At 35.9% G+C, this 24,594-nt stretch overlaps 3 protein-coding genes and 3 pseudogenes across 6 annotated transcripts; 4 read left to right on the top strand and 2 right to left on the bottom strand.

The window, feature by feature from the left end:
- Positions 1-342: 342 nt before the first annotated feature.
- Positions 343-1,623, top strand: LOC132178473 (epi-neemfruitin B 7-O-acetyltransferse L7AT pseudogene; annotated as a pseudogene).
- A 1,440-nt stretch (positions 1,624-3,063) lies between these two features.
- Positions 3,064-4,377, top strand: LOC132178472 (cocaine synthase-like). Its single transcript, XM_059590902.2, has one exon. It carries the CDS (start codon positions 3,073-3,075, stop codon positions 4,375-4,377), a length of 1,305 nt encoding a protein of 434 aa, XP_059446885.1. The 5' UTR covers positions 3,064-3,072.
- Positions 4,378-6,448: 2,071 nt separating this feature from the next.
- On the top strand, positions 6,449-7,768 carry LOC132176950 (epi-neemfruitin B 7-O-acetyltransferse L7AT pseudogene; annotated as a pseudogene).
- Positions 7,769-9,507: 1,739 nt separating this feature from the next.
- Positions 9,508-10,809, bottom strand: LOC132176958 (stemmadenine O-acetyltransferase pseudogene; annotated as a pseudogene).
- A 1,737-nt stretch (positions 10,810-12,546) lies between these two features.
- On the bottom strand, positions 12,547-13,635 carry LOC148586639 (F-box/LRR-repeat protein At2g40920-like). Its single transcript, XM_088515720.1, has one exon. The coding sequence runs from the start codon at positions 13,633-13,635 to the stop codon at positions 12,547-12,549; it is 1,089 nt and encodes a 362-aa protein (XP_088371846.1).
- A 1,794-nt stretch (positions 13,636-15,429) lies between these two features.
- Positions 15,430-19,237, top strand: LOC132177637 (uncharacterized). 4 transcript variants are annotated; one of them, XM_088515827.1, is made up of 8 exons: positions 15,430-15,749; positions 16,087-16,185; positions 16,874-17,618; positions 17,855-17,909; positions 17,996-18,053; positions 18,135-18,235; positions 18,323-18,584; positions 18,700-19,237. In XM_088515827.1, exons 3-6 carry the CDS (start codon positions 17,429-17,431, stop codon positions 18,141-18,143), a joined length of 312 nt encoding a protein of 103 aa, XP_088371953.1. In that variant the 5' UTR covers positions 15,430-15,749; positions 16,087-16,185; positions 16,874-17,428; the 3' UTR covers positions 18,144-18,235; positions 18,323-18,584; positions 18,700-19,237. The 4 variants fall into 4 exon arrangements, 3 of the variants coding, with proteins under 3 accessions (XP_088371953.1, XP_088371954.1, XP_088371952.1); XR_009439787.2 differs by having other exon boundaries at positions 17,855-17,913; positions 18,323-19,237; XM_088515828.1 differs by having other exon boundaries at positions 18,144-18,235; positions 18,323-19,237.
- Positions 19,238-24,594: the final 5,357 nt, after the last annotated feature.

The raw sequence follows: 24,594 nt of genomic DNA, 5'->3' as shown, positions 1-24,594 counted from the left end.
TCTCCATGTACATCATATTTTAATAATGCAAGGTGAATGACGCCATATCCATTAATCCCCTTTAACTTAGAAACATTTTGTCACATCGATCACATGAAAGTAATCTTTTTGAATGATCCGATCCGTAAACAAAATTTCTCGGTATGGGAAACAAGATCTGTCTCACATTAATTTTATCTTGAAATATTTAAATTTCTCCCCCACTTTTTTTTTTTTAACAATTATTGTGCTTAATTGAACGACTATAAAGGACCAAGAACTAGATGAAGAAACACAACTGAACGAGTCAATCATATTGGGTGTCCTGCATGTACCAATCTCGATTTGCATCAACAAAAAGCAATGGAGATTAAAGTTGAGATAATCAAGAGAGAGACAATAAAACCTTCCTCTCCAACCCCAAATCATCTTAGATGCTTCGATCTCTGCCTTATAGATCAGCTGCAGCCTGCATCTTACATATCATTGCTTCTATTCTACTCTAATAACACCGTCGACCCTTCTCTTCCCCATGTCAAATCTGCAGAAATATCTTATACGCTCAAGGCATCATTATCTCAAACTCTGGCTCGGTTCTACCCGCTTGCTGGGAAAGTCAAAGACAATGTCTCAATCGATTGTAACGACGATGGAGCTGATTTTCTCGAAGCCCAAGTCAACTGCCGTCTCTCAGACATTCTCGAACAGCCTCAACGGAAAATTCTGCGCCAATTTCTTCCTAAAGAGATTGAATCCAGTCTGGTGCTAGTTCAGGCTACCTTCTTTTGTTGCGGAGGAATGGCCATTGGGGTCCGCGTTTCCCGCAGGTTAGCCGACGCATCCACGACTACTCTGTTCATCCAAGCCTGGGCCGGCACGGCCCTTGGGTCTGGTGATCCGGCGGCGCTACCGGAATTTGGCGTGGCATCATCTCGCTTACCACCGAGAAAAGAGCTCTCCGCCACGCCGCCGGCCAAGCAAACGGTGAATGATGAGACGATTGTTACAAGGAGATATGTGTTTGATGCATCAAAGATTGGTGCTCTCAAGGCTAAAGCCGCCGGCGGTAGCATTCCGCAGCCCACGCGCGTCGAAGCCGTGTCAGCCCTCATTTGGAAATGTGCAAGGACCGTCTCACGGCCGTCGAAGCTGGTCCAAATAATGAACATCCGCAAAAGGGTAGCGCCGCCATTCCCTGAAACTTCTTTTGGGAATCTCATGTGTTTGTTTGTGGCGAAAACGGGGGACAGAGAGACAGAGCTGGACGGCTTGGTTATTGAGCTGAGGAAAGGGATAGAAGCCTTTACTCAAAATTATGCATCAAAATTTCAAGGCGACGAGACCTTCTCTGTGTTTGGTGAGTCTTATAAAGAGATTGATAGCCTTTACGCAGAGAGTGTTCACTTCATTGGCTTCTCCAGTTGGTGCAGATTTCCGCTGTATGAAGCTGATTTCGGGTGGGGAAAGCCCACGTGGGTAAGTGTTGGTGATTTGGTGCACAAGAATTTCGTTGTACTGGTGGATACGAGAGATGGCGGCGGAATTGAAGCTTGGGTGACTCTTAGCGAACAAGATATGGCGTTATTTGAACGTAACAAAGAGCTGCTTGAATTTGCAGCCTTGAATCCAAGTGTTGAACGATAATTTCATTTCATCTTCTGTTGGAGGATCACTAATCTGCTTGTATTATCCAATTTCCTGTTCTCATATAATTTAAAATAAAATAAAAAATCCCAATTCAATTTATATGTTCCCCTTTCTTTTTTTGTTTTTTTTACTGCCTCTTCCGTCTTCCGTATACCTAATTAATATTGAACCGATAAATGATCGATGTCAATAAATTATTTATAATTCTCCCATATTTTTATATAAATTCAATAAATTAATCATTATTAATTTGTTTATATCATTTAAAATAAAATAAAAAATCCCAATTCAATTTTTATGTTTCCCGGCCCTTTCTTTTTTTGTTTTTTTTACTGCCTCTTCCGTCTTCTGTATACCTAATTAACATTGAACCGATAAATGATCGATGTCAATGATTTATTTATAATTCTCTCGTATTTTTATATAAATTCAATAAATCACTCATTAGATTTGTGGAATCCACCTTTTACTTATATGAGATTTACATAAATTCAATAACTAATTTATAAAATAAAATGACAAAAAAAATTTATTAATATCAATCATTTCTAGATTGAACCAGATCTAGATCCATGCATTAAGCAAAGACCATCAAAGTATTATGGAGCCACATGGCAATTATGACACGCAGCACAAGAAAATGCATGTTTGCTTTGCTCTCCTTTCACGCCTGTCTTTATAAATATTTTAGGAAAAATTATTCTGATAATTATTTATAAATTATATAATTCAAATATTACTACCTCAACATTTATCATATCTTGTTACTGATGTTCAGATTTTAAAATATTTTAACTATTTATTTATTTATTTATTGCATATCATATCTAATATAAATAATAATATTGATCAGGTAACAAAATTTAAAGAAATTATGTAGAGAATCTTGATCTAATGTCTCAAACACACGTAGCCATATCGACATGCAATAGGAATATGCTTTTATTTTTTACGAATTTCCTATCAAACAAAAAAGACATGCAGCATCATGTAAAGATAGAATTAATAAGCAATATTATTAGGCACTTTTAATAATTTAATTAGAATCGGTAGCTTATATATGATTAATCAACATAAAGATCAAGACAAAGTTTAGGCCGCCCTAATAATAATAATAAAAATATAAGGATGACCATGATGACAACAACAAATATGATATATTAATGGTATTTTTATCATTAAATAGAAATAAAATCGTATAATGATTGCCAATATAATTATACAAAGAAATCAAGACATGTACAAATAAATGGGTTATTGTTTGTGATCATGACAAGGGGAAAAAAATGGGAATCACGAACTTATCTTCTTGGTGTGTTCAAAATTTCCCCCACTTATTTTTTAAGCAATTATATATCGTACATGAATGATTATTATAAAAGAGACCAACAATTAGATGAACCCCATTGAAGGAACACCAGATCTCCTTGCATAAAAACAAGAGCGATGGAGATTAAAGTTGAGATAATTAAGAGAGAGACAATAAAACCTTCGACTCCAACTCCCCATCACCTCAGATGCTTCGACCTCTGCCTTATAGATCAGCTGCAGCCGGAGTCTTACACGCCGTTGGTTCTGTTCTACTCTAACAGCAGCACCGACTCTCCTCTTCCCCATGCAGAAAGATCCCAAAGGCTAAAGGCATCTTTGTCTGAAACTCTGACTCTTTTCTACCCGCTAGCTGGAAAAATCAAAGATGATGTCTCAATCGACTGTAACGACGACGGAGCTGATTTTTCCGAAGCTCGAGTGTATTGCCGTCTCTCTGACGTTCTCGAACAACCTGAACAGAAAATGGTTCGCCGGTTTCTTCCTCAAGAAATCCAATCCAGGCAACGCACGAGAAATCTGGTGGTAGTTCAAGTAACCCTCTTTGAATGTGGAGGAATGGCTCTTGGGGTGGGGATTTCCCACAGGTTAGCCGATGCATCCACGACAAGTATGTTCATCCACGGCTGGGCTTCCGCGGCACTTGGCTCCGGCAAGGCGGTACCACCGGAATTCGGCGCAGCATCTCGCTTACCGCCGAGAAGAGAGTTCACCCCCACGCCTCCGGCCACCCACTTGGTGGTTGAGAAGAGCGCCACAAGGAGGTACGTGTTTGATGCATCAAAGATTGCTGCTCTCAGGGCCAAAGCCGCCAGCGCCAGCGTTGAGAAACCCACGAGCGTGGAAGCCGTGTCAGCGCTGATTTGGAGATGTGCAACGAGCGTGTCAAAATCAAAAGATGGGTCTCCAAGGCCATCCAAACTGATCCAAATGATCAACATCCGCAAAAGGCTACTACCGCCCTCGCCGGAAAATTGTTTTGGGAATCTTGTGTGGTGTTTTGAGGCGCAAACAGGCGGCGGCTGCAGTGACATAGAGTTGCACAGCTTGGTTGGTGAGCTGAGGAAAGGGATAAAAGGTTTTACTGAAAATTATGCAGCAAAGTTTCAAGGGGATGAGGCATTTTCAGTGGTTTTCAAGTCTTATAAAGAGATTGATAGCCTTTACACGACGGAGGTTATGCGCTTCTTTTGTTGTTCGAGTTGGTGCAGATTTCCAGTATATGAAACTGATTTTGGGTGGGGGAAGCCGAGATGGGTGACCATAGCGAATATGGCGAGCAAGAATGTTATTGTGCTGATGGATACTAGAGATGGCAGGGGAATTGAAGCTTGGGTGTGTCTTAGTGAAGGGGATATGGCGTTGTTTGAACGTGACAACGAGCTGCTTGAATTTGCTTCCTTGAATCCAAGTGCATGTTAATTTGAAGTAAATCATAATTAATATAAATGGATTATGATCCAAATTTCTGTTGTTCTAGGACTACGTACTTTAAAAATATTTGAATTGGAAGTTTAGTTTTGGTAAGAATGAAAATATCTATTTATTTAATTTCGTAATATCATTTTTATTTTTGATTTTCATTCTCGATCAAGGAAAATCAAGCCTCGAAATTCTTCATTCTCAGGCTCAAATGCATGTGAGCATATGTAGATCTTATATATACACACATGCATGTCTCACACTTCAGATTCAAGTCTACCTTTAAGAAAATTATTGTTGTATATTTTCAATGAACCTTTTATGCATATGTCCCATCCATAATATTGTTTGTCTTGAATTAAGATAAATAGTTAATAGTTAATGATCCCTTTATTAACCAACTAGCTCACCTTGGGAATTACAAAAAAAAAAAACAATCACAAACGGATAAATAAAAAACGAGGATAAATATACGACTTAATACAATTGCACTTCAAGCCACTTAATAAGGAGAGCACTAAAAAGGAGAGTATCGTTCGCAATGATGGACATAATACACTCTTCAGGATTGAAAAACAAATGAGTGGAACTCCTCGTCGCTCTGGAATTTGGCCATGTCTTACTTCGATCTTCAGGCTAACATAAGCTTCTATTCCATCACCTGAGGGGGTATCCACGAAAAAAACCAACTTCTTGAAGGTGAGGGCAGGCGAGCCAAACCATGCGTAGGCTTGCCCCATCCGTACAAGCTGGAGCTTATAATATTAGGCACTTTCAATAATTTACAATCTGGAGCTTATATATGATTAAGCTAATTACACAAGGAGACGAAGTTTAGGTTGCCCTAATAATAATAATAATAATGTAAGGATGACCATGAAGACAACAACAAATATGATATTGATGGTATTTTTATCATTAAACGGAAATAAAATCGTACATTGATTACCAATACAATTATACAAAGAAATCAAGACATGTACAAATTAAATATATTGGATATTGTTTGTGATCATGACAAGATGAAAGCTGCTTATTAAAAAAAAAAAAAAAAAAAAAAACTTATGTCTATATTTTATTCAATACTCCCAACCCTACACATTTATCCGTACAAATAATTTATTTATATATTTATTTTTTAGTGGTTTAATTTCTTGATACAAGCACAAGGAAAAAAAAATGTGAATCACGAACTTATCTTCCTGGTGTGTTCAAAATTTCCCCCACTTATTTTTTAAGCAATTATTGTGAAAAATTAGAAATTAAGATAGATGCATAAGAAATAGTCTTGTCTCTATAACTGTTAGGATGAGGAGTAATGATATAAGGAGGACTCCTTATATCATTACTTGATAGGGTAAAACAAAATGAAAACAGATATATTTTGGGTAAACTGATATCATAATTCATTAAGTAAAACGTTTAATTAATAGACTACAATTGAATCACTCACTCCTAAAAACAATGACCCACTTAAGAGCACTCATGCAATCTCACCAAAACCATTTTTTATTATTATTTTGGTGAGGCAATTTAACAAAAGTAGTTTAAATCTTCACTTCACTACTTTAACCAAAAAAAAAAAAAGTGAAGTGAACAGTACTCACTAAATATAAAAATTACTGTTTACTCACCTATTGATTAAACAACTCATTTCTCTCTTTTTTTTTTTTTTTTTTTTTGGTTTCTCTTTTTTTTTTTAAGAATAAACAAATCTTTAAAAAATAATATTTAAATTGAATAGTAAAAAGTTGAGTTGTTAAAATAAATCAAAAGTGTATTTTTAGTTATTTTGATAAGGTTGCTAGAAATGCTTAACTAAAGCTGGAATAACATGGACCACTAATAAGTAACTAAAATCTTAGACTCAAGGACCACTAACATGGACCACTTGGACCACTAATAAGTTATTTAACAGGTACCACTACTGCTCAACTAAACAAGCTAAGAAATAGCAACACATTTTGCCTTATTTCTAACAATTATATGCCGTACATGAATATTGATTATTATAAAATTGTTAATCCATTAACAATTGAAGGATTAACACCAGATCTCCTAGCTAGCTTGCATGAAAACAAGAGCGATGGAGATTAAAGTTGAGATAATCAAGAGAGAGACAATAAAACCTTCGACTCCAACATCCCATCACCTCAGATGCTTCGACCTCTGCCTTATAGATCAGCTGCAGCCGGAGTATTACACGTCGTTGGTTCTGTTCTACTCTAACAGCAGCACCGACTCTCCTCTTCCCCATGCAGAAAGATCCCAAAGGCTAAAGGCATCTTTGTCTGAAACTCTGACTCTTTTCTACCCGCTAGCTGGAAAAATCAAAGATGATGTCTCAATCGACTGTAACGACGACGGAGCTGATTTTTTTGAAGCTCGAGTGTATTGCCGTCTCTCTGACATTCTCGAACAACCTGAACAGAAAATGGTTCGCCGGTTTCTTCCTACAGAAATCCAATCCCGGCAACGCACGGGAAATCTGGTGGTAGTTCAAGCAACCCTGTTTGAATGTGGAGGAATGGCTCTTGGGGTGGGCATTTCCCATAGGTTAGCCGATGCATCCACGACAAGCATGTTCATCCACGGCTGGGCTTGCGCAGCTCTTGGCTCCGGCGAGGCGGTGCCACCAGAATTCGGTGCAGCATCTCGCTTACCGCCGAGAAGAGAGTTCACCCCCAAGTCGCCGGCCACCCACTTGGTGGTTGAGAAGAGCGCCACAAGGAGGTACGTGTTTGATGCATCAAAGATTGCTGCTCTCAGGGCCAAAGGCGCCAGCGCCAGCGTTGAGAAACCCACGCGCGTGGAAGCCGTGTCAGCGCTCATTTGGAGATGTGCAACGAGCGTGTCAAAATTAAAATATGGGTCTCCAAGGCCATCCAAACTGTTCCAAATGATCAACATCCGCAAAAGGCTCCTGCCGCCCTCGCCCGAAAATTGTTTTGGGAATCTTGTGTGGTGTTTTGAGGCGCAAACAGGCGGCGGCTGCCGTGACATAGAGTTGCACAGCTTGGTTGGTAAGCTAAGGAAAGGGATACAAGGTTTTACTGAAAATTATGCAGCAAAGTTTCAAGGGGATGAGGCATTTTCAGTGGTTTTCAAGTCTTATAAAGAGATTGATAGTCTTTTCACGACGGAGATTATGCGCTTCTTTTGTTGTTCGAGTTGGTGCAAATTTCCAGTGTATGAAACTGATTTTGGGTGGGGGAAGCCGAGATGGGTGACCATAGCGAATATGGAGAGCAAGAATGTTATGGTGCTGATGGATACGAGAGATGGCAGCGGAATTGAAGCTTGGGTGTGTCTTAGTGAAGAGGATATGGGGTTGTTTGAATGTGACAACGAGCTGCTTCAATTTGCATCCTTGAATCCAAGTGTTAATTAGAAGTAAATCATATAATTTAATGTTCTCTTGAGGGCAATTAATCCGCTTGCTATATAATATATATGGATTATGATCCAGACTTTTAAAATATTAATTTGAATTAATGGAAGTATAGTTTTTAAGTATAAGAATTAATGAAAATAACTATTTATTCAATTTCGTAATATCATTTTTATTTTTGATTTTAACTTCTTCATTCTCAAGGAAAATCAAGCCTCGAAATTCTTCATTCTCAAGCTCAAATGCATGTGAGCATGGATCCCCATGCATCAAACGTGGGAGGCAGGCCAGCCTTTGCCTAGCTAATAATTATGTAGCTCGATCTAGTCTTGAGGCACTCTGCAAATTAATTAATTCTATGCTGAAAATAGATATTACGTATTTTAGTATTTTCTAAGAAGTAAATGTGGTTTTATCGGCACGAAAACTTGAAAAAATTAGATATAAATTAGAAACCATTATCCTGAGAGTCAAAAAAATGTATCCGTACATGTAATGGAGGTTACGATCGATGGACAAGCAATCATATGAGACAATACGCAATATTTCACACTTTGAATAACTAACGTACTCTTATGGTATACATGCATGTTTCACGCTTCAATTCAAGTCTACCTCTAAGAAAATTATTATTGTTTGTCTTGAATTAAGATAAATAGTTAATAATACGGATCGATCGATGAGAAACATGTACAAGACTGTGTTGGGAAAATTGATAATTAACTGGCAACCAATTTCCCACCAGTCCTTTATGCGAAAGACAAGTTTGAAAAGAAAACGCACGAGAATACACATCAATCACACACATACACAAAGAGTTTACGTGGTTCGGCAATATGCCTACATCCACGGGGCGTGATCCGGTCTCCTTCTTTACTATTGAGAAATATTGAGTACAATGGTACAAGCCTGAACCGCTCAAGTTTAATATCCCAAACCCAAGCCCTTAACCCCTTGTACACCCCACTCAACTCTCAACTGTCCCTCTCAAATACCCAGTAAAGAAAAGTCACAAAGTGTTCTCACCAATTTGGATTTTCTGGATCCCCACTTAACCAAGGACTGCATGTCCTTTTATAGTGGCTTAATCACGAAAAAAGAGGAGAAACAATTCTAATCTAATTGCTACTGGAAAAACGAAACCATCATGAATACAAAGTCTTTTCATGATGAAGATAAGCATTGCAACCCACATGTTTATCCACACACGTTTTCTCCAAAAAATCAAATTCCAGTTGTTCTTGGACTCCTTTTAAAACTAACCTTATCCTCTTATAGATAAATATGACTTGAGTCCACCAACTTGAATATTGATATTTTTCAGCAATTATCTTCACACTTATTGACAATTTGAGCCATTATCAACAATATGAATATTTATAACAATATTATCCCTTTATTAACAACTTCCTCACCTTGAGAATTAAAAAAGAAAAAGAAAAAATCACAAACGGATCGATGAATCAAAAACGAGGATAAATATACGACTTAATACAATCGCACTTCAAGCCACTTAATTAATTAGGAGAGGGTATTAACCAGCTACGATATATATATAACACATTTCACTCTTTTTTTCATTTTTCTAAAAAGAAATTCTTTCTTTCTTATTATCAAACAATTTTTTCATTTTTCTGTCATAAAAAATTTTAATCTCATTTTACCTTAGATATCACGCCATGCATTTGAAAAAAAAAAAAAGAAAAATCTTTAATTATCAAACAGGCCAGCGCTATCTTTTAGGTTTGAGAAACAAATGTGTGGAACTCCTCGTCACTCTGGAATTTGGCCATGTCTTCCTTCTTCAGGCTAACATAAGCTTCTATTCCATCACCCGAGGGTGTATCCACGAAAAAAACCAAGTTCTTGAAAGTCAGGGCAGGCGATCCAAACCATGTAGGCTTGCCCCATCCAAAATCAGCTTCATACAGAGGAAACCTGCACAAACTAGTGAAACTGAATGTAACCACCTCGCCCTTGATGAATTTTGCAGCATGGTCCCTCATGAAATCCAAGAATTGGTTGCCCTGTTGTTGGAGTTTCTTCACGTAATCTGCGTCAATTTTCTTTATTTGCTCTCTTACCTGACGCATCAGGCCATGATGATCATCCTCTTCCCCAGTACTGTTCAATTTCGGAACTGTTATGGCAACGGAAAAAAGATTACCGAAAGAAGATTCTGGTTGTGGCGGCTCAAATCTTGGCCGTAGGTTCACTGCATGATGCACACTGTAGAGCTTCTCCGGTCCTGATTCATCCTTCGTGGCGGCCACAAAGCGGTTCCATATGAATGCTGATAAGGCCTCAACGCGCGAGGGCGGTTTCTGCTTCTCTATGCCTTCTTGGTCAGCGTATTTTTCTTTCAGAGCTTCTATCTTCGACGCATCAAATACATACCTGTTTGTTATGATATTATCCTTTGTGATTCCAACGCCGGGAACAAACCCTCCGCCGGATATATTCTTTGGCGGGAACAGCGTGGCCGCTACAAATTGCGGAGACACTACATCCTTGTCTCCGCATGCAATGGCTGCCCAGCATCTGACGAACACGAAATACGACAACGCGTCTGCAACCTTGTGAGAGATGCATGCTCCGACGGCAATTCCGCCGCATTCAAACACGTTGAGTTGGACGCCGAAGGCGATATCAGTGTGAGTATCCAGTTCAAACGGGACCAGCTTGTTGAGTTCGCCGGGAACGGGATTCTGGACGACATCGGAAAGTTGGCAGTCGACTCGAGCCTGCAAGAAAGGGATGCCCTTGTCGTTGCAGTCGATGGAAGAGTTGTCTTTGATGCGTCCAGCCAGAGGGTAGTAAAGGGTTAAGACCTCGGAAAGGGATTTCTTAAGGCGGTCGGATATGTCATCGACGTTGAATTTGGTGTCGCCGTCGGAGGCATAGAAGAGGGACAATGGGTTGTAGACAGGGGGAGACATTTGATCATTGAAGGAGAGTTGGTAATGGTGAAGGTCGTTGGGGGTTGGAGAAGATGGCTTAACGATCTCTTTGGAGATCACTTCAACGCTCAATGTTGCCATTACTAACTACGTACGTATACAACCAATTTGCTAGCTTCTGGTTTTTGATTGTGTGTTAGTGTTTTCTTTTGGTATGTAACAGTGGAATTATATATATAGAGTTTGCCGGCCTTAATTGGAACAAATTAAAGAGCTAGAAAATCAAATCAAATCAAATAAAGCATTACCTTACACGTCCAGCTGATAGGAGCGAGTATTTTATTTCTAACCGATGAATAATCACACACACACACACATATATTAGACTTTATTTTCGTACTTAGTAGTTGCTTTATAATGCTTAAAAGTTATTGTTTTTAATAAAGATTATAGGTCTGACTTTGAATTGGCCACATTAAGGGTTTCCACAAAGTAATCTAAATAAAGAAAATACAATGATACATAGTGACTTCCACGTTCAACGCAAAAAAAAAAAAAAAAGGAAGCACAACCTCATTTTTTAATTATTAGGACAACTGGACAAATATAATATTGCATGCCTCAAGTTTATTTGTTGTGGGTGTTGATTATATATCTAAATCTGGCTAAAGCGCTGCTGTAAAAAAGGCATAGTTTTGAGGCCATTAATTGTCCTCGATGGTCTACTGAGGGAACGAACGTGATCGTCTCACTGCGTTGACCCAATTAAAGATTCTAAAACAGTACCACAAGTCGATGTGGTAGTGCTATAACTCAATAGAATTTGAGGGAGCATTTGCGATTTTCACCGTCTAAGTTTCTCATGTGCGGCTCACAACATGCAATAGCTAGTTACTACTATGGTTACGCTCAAATAGAATAGTCAGAGTTAATCTCCTTTATCTGTCTTTTTTAATTAAAAAACAAAAAAAAGCTTGTAGCATTCGAAGCACTTTTCAATTTGGAAACGTGCCCACATAGAGCTTGAAAGTGAAAACAGGGGAACAAAAAATTTTCTTTGCTCCTAATAAATTAAACGAAAAAAATTTCTTCCAAACTAGTTTGAAAGAAATTTTCTTCAACCTACCGTGAGAATAATGGAAATCAATTCAATAGACAAAAAGGAAGATATCACTAGAATTGTGGAATTGAAATCAAGGAAAGGTTTGGTAATTGATATTCCAGCTGTCAATAATTCTCCAAGACCTTCCCTACTTGCCTCTACATGTTGTACAAGACCTGCCATATATACTCATACGTGTTGCGCAAGCTCTCATTACAGAGCCACTCAGTTGATACATGTACATTTGATTTATCATTCTTTACCTTATTTTAATGTGACTTAGGTGTAAAGAATTTTTCTTGTATGGTGTATCTTTTTCAATTATGTTGCTCACATGTAAACTAATATAAATAGAATTGGTTTTGGTCTTAAGTTGACCAAAACCAATTCTCTACTACTTTCTTTAGTAGGCACATTGGAGCTTAACCACTTAACTTTCTGAATTTTTTGTGGTTGTGATTTCTGTGTATTTGTTGTTCCAAACCGAAGCTTAACAAGCAAAAACCCAACCCAAAAAAGTCTGCAGTTCATCACAGACTGTCTTAGGGCAATTTTTCTTATTCATATCATTCGGGTTTGAAGTTACAATATCTTATCTTATAAATGATGTGATTATTTGATAAAGCTAAAAAAACACCCAAATAATTAGCTAGAAAGCAAACAGCAACAACGTAAGCTAAACCAACGTACAAACAACATCGCAAATAACACAAGTACAAACAAGTAGACGAAACTAGAAACTAGAAACTAGAAACGCGAGTGTTGGACTCCGTCACCTAACCATCAAACGTGACGTCAACACAAAACCGGAACCAACTTGGGGTGATTTGGGTGAGTTCGGGCCTCCTAAAAATTCCAGTGCTGGCATTATAATAGAGTAAGCATTTACTATTCCTATTATTCCGCCGTACATCCGCCGAAGCAAGCAAGATCTCACCGGTGTTAATGTTGAAGGCGAGAAAATGATGATATCTCATCCACTCAAAAGGTAAATGAAATGTTTTCTTAACCCACCTGTGATTCTTGTAGTCCTCCAATATCCAATATTCAAACACATCGTACTTTCTACGACAAAAAAAGAAGTCTTTAATCAACACCAAACAACCACCAAATTCAGTTAGCGTTAGCTCTGGAACAAACGAAGACGAAAAATCAGGATAAGGTATCTTTCTAAATTTCTCGTCCGCAATATCAAAAGCCAATACATATAACTCAGGCAGAACAGGAGGACGGCCAGTATAAATATAATCCGGAACAGGAGTAGCTTTATAAATCGAGTGAATTGAGCCATTAAGAAAAATGGGCTTATCATAAGAAAAAGACTTACGAAAAGTCTCAATATCAAATCTTTCAGGTGTTAGAGGGTGTATCCGACTCCATGATAAACTGCTACTTGAGAAAATCCAATAACCCGCCTCCCGAACACGGCCAAAGAAGAGGACCTTATATTCGTTGGACAAAGGATGAAACCCAAAGTAGAAAAGGGGACCAAAGAAAATTTCGGGATCATGGGGAGCATCGGGAAGAGTGGAGACCTTTCCTGTGTAGGGACTAAAGATTTGGAATTTACCTCCCACGCGAAGGCAGATCAAGCCGTTGCAGACTTGGAAATCTTGGAGGTTGTCATAGATGCTTTCGAAAGGGATTGGGGGGAGCCTGGTTGCAGGGCCTAGCGTGCCGCCCTTCTGGATCTCGGCGGAGTAGAAGTGTTCCTTCTCGTGTGCAATGACAAAGAACAGGATTCGCCCGGTGCGAGATATAGATTGACGATGGGACAAAAAACGGCGGCGTATGAGGAGTGTATTGAACTTGAAGGATTGGGAAACGCTTCTCAGCGCCGCAGATAGGAGGACTAGGAGAGGCATGTCTTTGCCGCCAGTAGGCTTGGCAGTTGGCAGTGGAATTGATGGAAAAGATTTCGGGAATGCAAGGGTTTCGGTCCTTGGGTATACCAGTAATTCTATTTAGAGCCAGTTTTGGCTCAAAGGCTCAAAGCGATTTTTATTATGGGGGTTTCAGCCCATGGGTAACTTTGGATTTGGTGTGGATGTAAACTTTTTTTTATTTTTGGTGTTCTCCCTTTAAATGCAGCAAAAGTATGTTCTACAAATGCATGAGGAAAGAGATCCAGACAAGGATCATGGAACAATAAATTCAGTTTTATCACCAGAGATCCCAAAAAGGGTGTTGCAACGATATAGCTAGGATAGAGATTTTTAACAATTTTGTTGTTCAAATCGTTAATAATTTTAGCAGCAACTTTAAGAGACTCTATGAGATCTACCCGTCTAAACAAATGGTTGAACAATCTAAGTTTTATTTGGACAAATAAATCACATATGAGTTTTTAAAAAATTGCTGGAAATCCAATCCCATGAAATGGGTATTTAATTTCTTAGGGAAAGCTATTTTTGTCAGACAAATGATATAAAAATTAAATTTCCGTGATGTCAAACAAACCATTTATGATGTCTTGCTTGAGATCCTCCATATTATTCTGTAAAATTAACTCGAGATCCTCCATATTAATTTATATTGAATATAAATTAATTCGAGATCCTTCATATTATTCTATAAAATCTTGACATTGTAAATGGCTGGTAGGTCGGATCCGTTGTGTTCTTGGTGTCTTGCTTGTAGGTTGCTTGATTATTACTATGTATTATGAATTTATTTTTAGGTGCTAGTGTGATTATTTAATTTGTACAAAAAATAGTAAATTAATTCTACTCTAGACCTAAAATTGGTGTTCACCTCTAACACATATGTATATGTGGAGCTTTAAATGGGTTTGGACTGCACATTCGTGTCTTCACAGAGCAAGACATCAAAAATGGTTTTTTTGACGTCACGGAAATTTAATTTTTATATTATTTGTTTGACAAAAATAGCTTTCCCTATGAAATTAAATACCCATTGAGATTGGATCTCCAGCAATTTTTTAAAAACTCATATACACACACATAGGTACACTCATAGACCGGAGAATATTCAGTTCATAGTTAGAATTTTTTTTAAAAAAATCTTAAAGTCATAAATATGACACTTGTCCACTAATTAAAAAAAATAATAAAATATTATTTTAAATTTAAATAAATAAAAAAAACAAAATAATAAAATATTAAGGGTGGCTGATCACCCCAGTTTGGGTCTAGGGTGGCCGAAGCCACCCCATGGCCCATGGGGTGGCTTCGGCCACCCACCCCAAGGGCCATGGGGTGGCCGAAGCCAACCCAACCCCAAACTGGGATAGTCCGGCCACCCCAATGGTTAATATTTTATTATTTATTTTTATTTAAATATAAAATAATATTTTATTATTATTTTTAGTTAGTAGACATATGTCCTATTTGTGACTTTAGCCATAAATTGAATATTTTTTAATTCATTTTGGACTAAAAAGAATCCTATTCCACATCTTTTTAGGTTGAAAGAGAGTTTTAAGTAGGATTGGCAATTTGGATATGAGTCGTGAACTCTACATGAATATCACATGAAGTTATCGGGCTTGGGTCATGAACAAATTACCTGTTTATTTTGTTCCTTACCAGTCAACCACTAGGTGACCTACCACACCAGTTTAATAAATAAATATATTAAAATTAAAAAAAAAAAAAAAAAAATTCTGAAGGGCTTCCTAAACCTAAAAGATCATTTTCCTCTCCTTTCTTTCTTTCATTCTCCATCCCTTTCTTCCTCACGCCGCCTCCCTTTCTTTCTCTCTCACTCTCAGAGTCTCAGCCCTCAGGCTCTCACAGACTCACTCTCAACTCAAACTCTCATTTTCTCTCCTCACGCCTCCTCTCTCTCTCTCTCTCTCTCTCTTTTTCTCTTGCTCTGATTTTGTTTTTCATTTCCAAAAGGCACCCTAGGCCCTGCAATCAGGCTCCCCCCAATCCCTTTCGAAAGCATCTATTACAAGTTTACAACCTCGGCAATTTCTAAGTCCTCAACGGCTTGATCTGCCTTCGCGTGGAAGGTAAATTGTCAGCATAATTTTCTACTTTTGGATTGTGTGAGAAAGAGAAAATCAACTTCTATTTGAGAAAATCAAGTCACTTACGTATAGATAAGGCTAAACAACGTCTTGTTTTTCTGGAGCTAAAACAACTCATTCTTTTCAGAAAATTCTTCTATTTCTTTGATTCCTGAAAATTTAATTTTAATTTTTTTATTTATTAGAGTACATTCTTTGAGATTGCATTTTTTAGACAATGTAAATTCTTTGAGATTGCATTTTTGAGACAACGTAAATTCAATCTCAAAAATCCACGTTCCTCTTGTTAAATTACTAAATACTTGCTTGAATTTTGTAGGCAACGAAAGGGGATTATCATGACACTTAAAGACACATTTTTTTTCCCATATAAGGATGCCTCAAGAATCACACGGATTGACTGAAGATAAAATGGAAGGTATGACTTCAAATTTAGGGCAAGTCTGGGAAGAATTGCTTTCAATTGCAAGGTCCAAGATCTATTTGCTCTATTTTATGGCTTATAACTACGAACAATTGCATCGAATGAAAATTGAGTTTGTTGAGGAATTTGAGAAAATTGTTATTTTAATTATGCATGTGTGTTATAGTTTTTCTTTTTCAATTAAGATTTGTTTACCTTTTCCTATTAGAATAATGATTTGTTTTCATTTTTCAATTAGGTTTGCTTTTCATTTTCCAATTAGGTTTGCTTTTCATTTTTCCTTGTTAATTTAGGAGGTGCCTAGCCTATATAAATGCATTAGTCTTTGTTATTTTTTAAGTCATTTTATACTATCAATTAAATTTAAGTCTTTCAAAGTGATTTTTATGTTTGCTTATTTAGGGCAATTAGGGACTTTCTCTTCCTATTTGTTATTTGCTCTTTTTGAATTTCCTTTTTAATTTTCAATCTTAGTTTCTGCTTCTATTATACACAGTCAGAACAATCTTAGTTTTGCCGGGTGTCATGATCGATTGATCGTACTCGAGTTGTTTTACTTATTTTTAGATGATCAATACTTGCATTAGTCGACGCATAAGGAATCAAAATCATATTTTGCTTGAATATCTTTGGCAATAAGGTAAAACATTTACTAACATAATCTTATAATTGTTACAAACAGGTAAAGATTAACCACCATAGAGGAGAAGTGTTCACTTAAGAGTGCCGTTTCGCTCAACGTCAATGCATCAATTCTTCAAATTACTCAAACAAGTACGGTGGCATTCATTGCTCGAGACAAAGACTTCCGTCTTTGTATTGTGGGATGGTCTGGCCAACTCAACAAGATAGCAGCTTTGTTGAAGCTATTGGAGTTTGCATCACCATTAAAACTACGTTTAAGGAGTCTGGGACAAAACAGACAATTACTATGCAAACGGCCAACAAAAATTTTGTGAGGCTCCTTTTAAAGGAACAAAAAAGAATAGCGACGAAGAATACCAAGACAACTGCAGACAAACCCATTATTGACAAGCTCGTTGATTGAGTGATGGATACACTTAAAAAAACATAATCTAGGCTTGAGGTGACATATGTTCCTCACATCCGGAACATTGTAGTGGATGAATTGACAAACCCAGTAAGAAAATTGACACATGTAGTTACTGCCAATAATGTAACACTAGAGTACGAACCATTCTGGGATGGCTAGGAAAAAAAATAATTTGATCATGATATGGGTGATTGGATACACATGTACATGTACTGGACAAATAAGATTTTAGATACATTGAATGGGACGGTCCTAGAAGACATGTTGGTTAGAGTTGTGGTGAAAGAAGGAAAACAACGCAAAACCGTTAAGGTAATGACTGCGACGGTTAATAAGACTGAACTCAGAAAAGATAGCAGAGACCTAGTGACAGGTATTGTTTTCTATTTGAAATATTTCCTTCAATATTTTTAATTAGTATCATTATGTTGATTTCCCTTATTTCTGAGCTTGGGAAACAAATAAACGATGGAAATGTCAAGATATTTGTATTGAGATGCAACTTAGAAGATATGATAGAAAAAATTACGTGTATAATTTAATTAAGTATAACTAGACCATAGTTAGTTATGTACAAACGTTTTTAACAAGGTTGTTTATTATTGACAGTTACCGTTTATCCTTTGGAGAAGAATGGGCCTTATGAGGACAATGTTGAGGAAGAGTGAGTATGACACTCACTAATTTCCAAACATAAAGTTTATTTTTTTAGAAACACTGATAATTTGACAATTTTCTATTTATCATCAGGTTGAAGTCGCTATTACAACATTACGTGAATGTAGTGTCACCACCAAGCCCTCAAAATGTAAGTTTGTAATAGATTATGATTGTAATGTATTATGTCTTCCTATACTTTTCATACTAACTCCTATTTTTATTAATTAAGGTGTATTAGTAGACATGTGGACAAAATATGAGAAGCTTGTTTTGTCAGAGCCAAAGATTGAAGTTCTTACGGATTTAACTATAGTGAAACCTTATCAGGAGGTAATTATTGTTTTGTCATTATGATATGTTAATTGTTTACATTTCTTTAAAAAGTTGAATTGAATAATTTTTTATTGTTGTAAAAAGGTGGCAACACATCGAGAGCAATTCGAGGCTACCCGATTATCTAGCATGGGTGGTCACAACAAACGTCATTATTGACTACATACCTGTCGTTAAGTCTATGCTCTATTGTACATCTTTTCTGAGTTTAGTTTTATTAACCTTCGTAGTCATTACCTTAACGGTTTTGCGTTGTTTTCCTTCTTTTACCTCAACTCTAACCAACATGTCTTCTAGGAGCGTCCCCTTCAATCCATCCGAAAACTTATTTGTCCAATATATGTAGGTGTGTATCCAATCACTTATATTAGGATCAATTTTTTTTTCTAGCCATCTCATAATGGTTTGTACTCTAGTGTTACATTCTTGGCAGTAACTATAGGTGTCAATTTTCTTATTAGGTTCGTCAATTCATCCGCTGCAATGTTTCGGATGTGAGGAACATATGTCAACTCAAGCCTATCATGTTTTTTAAATGTATCCACCCAATCAATGAGCTTGTCAGTGGGTTTGTCTGCAGTTGTCTTGGTCTTGTTCGTCGTAATTCTTTTTTCTCCTTTAAAATCAGCCCCACAAAATTTCTGTTGTCCGTTTGCATAGTATTTGTCTGTTCTGTCGCGGACTCCTTAAGTGTAGTTTGAATGGTGATGCAAACTCCAATAGCTTCAACAAGGCTGTTATCTTGTTGAGTTGATCAGGCCATCCCACTATACAAAGACTGATAGTCTTTGTCTCGAGCAATGAATGCCACCGCACTTGTTTGAGTAATTTGAAGAATTGATGCATTGACTTTGAGTGTAACGACACCCTTAAGTGAACACTTCTCCTCTATGGTGGTTAATTTTTTACCTGTTTGTAATAATTGTAATAATTGTTAGAGATGTTAGTAAATGTTTTACCTTATTGCTAGAAATATTCAAGCAAAATATGATTTCGATTCTTTATGCGTCGACTAATGCAAGTATTGATTATCTTAAAAAAAGAAAAAGAAAAATTTAAGTAAAACAACTCGAGTTTGATCATGATGCTCCAAATAATTAAGATTGTTTTGATGGTGTATAATAGCAGCAGAAACTAAAATCGAAGATTAAAAATGGAATTCAAGAAGACAAATAACAAATAGAAAGAGAAAGTTCTTAATTGCGCTAAATAAGCAAATAACAACTAGGAAGAGAAAGTCATCAAAGAAAAATGAAAAATGAAAAGCAAACTTAATTGGAAAAGGAAAACAAATCTTTATTAAAAAAAGGAAAACAAAAATACATATGTATAATTAAAATAACAATTTTTTTAAATTCCTTGTGAATCAACTATCTAAACAAATAAAATAAATCAACTGTAATTTCAGAGAGAAATATAAACTAAGAAATACAACAACAAACTCAATTTTCATTCGGTTTGATGCAATTGTTCGCATTATAAGCCATAAAATAGAGCAAATAGATCTTGGACCTTGCAATTGAAGACAATTCTTCCCAAACGAACCCTGATTTTGAAGTCATAACTTCCCTTTTATCTTCAGTCAAACCGTGTGATTCTTGAGCCATCCTTCTATGGGAAAAAAATGTGTCAAGTGGCATGATAATTCCTTTGTTGCGTACAAAATCCAAGCAAATATTTAGTACTTTAACAAGTGGAACGTGGATTTTGGAGATTGAATTTTTTTCAGTCATACAATATCCATAATTCGTCCCCGAGTTTGTGCTCCAAGTTGACTTTACCCGACAACTTCAGTTTGTCCATCTCAATTCCTAATACAAGAAATAACCAAAAGTTGGTTGCCATCTTTCATAACCCATTATTATTTTTTAAGTAAAGCAAAAATACATTGGAAAAGGATCTTCTCTAGTTGAATTCAACTAGAGAGGAACCGGTCCCTTTTAGAAGAGCAGAATTGTCATTTTATAATTTTTTTAACAATTCTGCCCTTCATTTAGAAGGAACCGACTTCTCTCCAGTTGAATTCAACTGAAAATGATCATTCTCAAAACAACACAACATGAGGAGAAAAAAAAGAAAAAAAAATTATGAGCTAACAGCTGAGCAACCCAACCAAGACAAACAAATAGCATATCACACAATTGGAGGACACCGAGAAAGGTAAAAGTCACTATGGAATGCAGCCACTTAGGATCATGATTTTGATGCCTTATGCGTTGACTATTGCAATTATTGATCATCTAAAAATAAAATAAAAGATAAGTAAAACAGCTCGAGTCCGATTATCTAAACAAATAAAATAACCTAGCTATAAATTCAGAAAGAAATAGAAACTAGAAAAAGCAACAACAAACTCAATTTTTATTTGTTCGCAGTTCTAAGCCATACAATTGTTTGTTGCTATTTTTGCATGGAATGAAAATTTTCAAGAGTTAGTTCGCAGTTATAAGCTATACAATACTGTTGTCGCGCGATGCAATTGTTCGCAGTTATAAGCCATAGAATTACAAATAGATTTACATTGTTTGTAATTCTAAGGAAAGATGCCACTCATATAGTTAGTATTGAATATAGCAATGCGGAGCAAGCTGTATCAAAGTATTTGATAATCGCAGTCAATTTCTATTAATTCGTTATCCAGGGCTCAGAGTCAGAGCTCAAAGATCTAGCAATTAAGCTAATAAAGGAAATGAGTCTATTTACATAGAGCACTCGAACAGAGCACAAATTTCTGGAAGTAACGAGAAAACCATAGGTATGCAGCAATAGAATGGAAGATAATCAAAAAAAAAAAAAAAAAAATCATAGAAAAGCAAACTAGATAACAGTATTTCACATTTTCACTACTATAGATCTAATCCATACTTTCAAATACATAACAGTATTTGCCAGGAGAAATGGATTTTTATTTTGATTCCTTATACGTCAACTAATACTGTTCATAAACAATGTTCTTTCGAATCTTTCTTGATTTAGTAATTAAATCTATAATAATTGTTTTTCTTTTTTGAAAAAAAAAAAATCAAAAAGAAAGCAACAATGAGTGGAAACTTAGCAGCTAGCAATGATTAATCTGCATCCCAAATATGATTATGTGATTAGGTGATCTACTTTTGTTGGATTTATTCTTAGTCAAGTCAAGAAAAACTTAGTTACATGACAAACTTAGGATTTATTTCTCATGAGTCATGGGTCGTATGGGTAGCTAGCTGTTTGAAAAACTAATTAACCTAAATAAATATGAAAATGACAACTATTGACAAGCCGTCCTCCTCCTCCTCCTCCACATGTTTTCGATTTCAAATCATCCTCATCACCTGCAAGTTATTGACATGGAATTTAACATGCAATTTCATGGAGAAGACTTGAAGCCTGGATTCTTTGGAGTTTTTTTAATTTTTAATATTTTTTTTTTTTTTTTTTTTTTTTTTTTTTTTTTTTTTTTTTTTCTATTCAATGCAGGGAAGGAGGGATCCTTGGACTTATTGGTGTTGGGCTTTAGATTAAGAGGCTTCAAAAAAAAAAAAAGCCTAACACCGGCCAGGATCCCAAATATGATTATGTGATTGATGGCTCCTTTAGGAAATTAATTCTCTATTATTAAGCTAGTCTGCGATATATAGGAAGGTCTTCAGCCGAATAGATCTATAGTACTATAAGAGAATGTGTTTTAAATAAGAAGAACACACGCTTATGAATGTAATTTTTGTCTCATATTAACTAATCATATACATAACACATCTAATATAGACTTGCTCTAACCAGAAAACAAACAATGTAAACACAAACGGAAGTGTTCCACTTCTAACTCAAAACTAAGGCGGCTGGGAAGTCGATCGATCGTTTTAGCACTAAAAGTTGAAGTGACGCGGTTTAATTTAATTGGTCATATATTTCGGCGCCTATAGACTATAGAGCTCGTGGATTTGACTATTTGACTGAGTCATATCCTTTATTTAATTTCTACAATTTTCTACACACGTCACATTCCATGTGGTGGACAAAACAATCATTCAGTGGGATTAAGGGGATATTGGGAAGACGATTATGAGCTTCATAGAATATTCAGTGGGATTAATGGGATATTGGGAAGACGATTATGAGCTTCATAGAATCTTCGATCGGGAGTACACTTGAACAACTCATTATATACCTACATGTGTATATATGAGATTGAGTTATTTTGTGCACCGTCACCTATATACAGTTTATAGGCACTAGTCACATTTTAAAAAATAATGTAATAATTCATGAAATATTTATTATGTCCGCTACTAGAAAATAGTGTTACATAACAATTCAAGTGAAGCTTATTTTCACCAGAATGGCATAAATTTTTTTCTCCAAGTAGTTAGATACACATAGATACACATTAATCTTTATGTCTTATTAGTGTAAACGACCTTGGTTCTTATTGATGTTCTAGTGAAATGAATTAGGCTATAACTCAGTCGAATTTAAGGAAATACTTATGGTTCCCATTATTTAAGCCTCCCTAGCTTGTGCAGCTCTCAACATATATATAACTGTTACTATAGTTACGCCCAATTAACTTACCCACATGTAATATATTCGTCGAAATAACCAAATGTGTTAATTAATTAGGATCCTCCTTAATTTTTAATTTGTTAAAAATAAATAAATAAGCCCGCATATTGGCCTTAGCATGATGTTTGCATGACATATATATTGGAGTTGTTAATCGATTCAAGAACGTTGCGTTTCAACATAACTTTCGAATGAGAACTGAGAACTTTCAAACTGTGGAGCCCCGACAGGCGACAGTATTAGAAATTAAGCCAGCACTTATTTCGTTACCTCTTTTTAGTGGACTTTTTGTTATCAATGAGAGCAATGTTATACACAAATATTTCTTTAATATTTTACGAAGTTGACTTGGAATTGTGGAAATGTCTAAGAAATCATTAGATTTTTTTTTTTAAATGAGAACTGATCAAACAAAAGTTGATTACTATATTTCATATTTTCTTGAGAGTAATTAACTTCTAAAAATTAATTATTTGATTTACTTTTGCATTACTTGCATTCTGTTCATTGCAATATTGATCAGACAATTAATTATACGTGCATGGCCTGTCATGGGTTGTAGCTTTTAAGTTTCATCATACTTTTTTTTTTTTTTTCTTCTTATAATTAAAAGCGGATAGAAAGTTAACCAATGACAACCCAGAACGTGTCCCACAAAATACAATTAGCCCTGGGATCCCAAATTCAAAGATATAATATTAAATTATATGAATTAAGCTAAGATCTCAAATAATTATAAATAAGTAAAGTGTCACTTTATCTTAAAATAACATGCAGGATGAGGAAGTCTGACAAATTAAGTCCATTGCATGTATGCATTAGAATGTTCATACAATGAAGCAACATTATAATCCTAAAATAAGTTGTTAATTATTAATTAGGGCCGTACGTAATCTAATACTTGTGTCACCGTCACCCTTTCATGTCGCATTCGAATTATTATATATGTATTTATCCATCGAGATATTCCAAATCTTTATATTAATTGCTTGTGTGAACAAGGAAAAAGCAAGTGTCGCCCATGATTAACCCACCTGTGGACTATCTTTAAGCTAATCACCTGTGGTCTCGAATACCCACTTTTCTTTTCTTGTTTTTTTCCTTTTTGGGTGCCAAGTGTCCAGTACTCTTAAAAAAATCTATGTGCCCATTGCTTATCCTCTTAATTGGATTTAGGACGACATCACCTCTTTGGTTTAAGGATTCTAGCTATTGGGTTATCCACTTGATTATTTTTCAAGTGGAGTGTCTGTAACATTTCTCATATATTTTTCAAGAGGGAAACTGAGAATGCATAAAGAGTAGTGCATGTTATATTAATTGACTTCATTATAGGATGAAAGATATTAGAAAATGTAGAATATAGTTTCTAAATGTAAAGATACCGACAAATATGTTAATGACTCGTTACATTTGAGAATAATTTTGAAATAAATTTAAACTTATTTGGAGAAGCAAGTTAAAGAAGTATGAGGTGCTACTATATATAAAGGAAAATAACCTTAAAATAATTGCATATCATTTATAGATAATTAAATATAAGAAGCAATTAATTGGATATACAAACAATACTTTCTTATTTGGAGTTGTCTCAAGACTAATACAAAGAAATTCTTGGGTATATTTGTTAATCCATGCTAATATTTTGGTATTTTTATGTTATTAGGAGTACTATTTCGCATTTTGAGTTTGATTATATTTTTGTTTTGATACCAGAAAACAATTAAATAGCCAAAATTTACACTACTTTAAAGACAATATTATATATTTGACAGAAAGAAATTAAGCAAACAACCAAAAAGCTCTCT

The sequence above is a fragment of the Corylus avellana genome, chromosome 4 (assembly GCF_965113065.1).
Source record: "Corylus avellana chromosome 4, dhCorAvel1.hap1.2, whole genome shotgun sequence".
NCBI lineage: Eukaryota > Viridiplantae > Streptophyta > Magnoliopsida > Fagales > Betulaceae > Corylus > Corylus avellana.
This window is presented reverse-complemented; position numbering and strand designations above follow the sequence as displayed.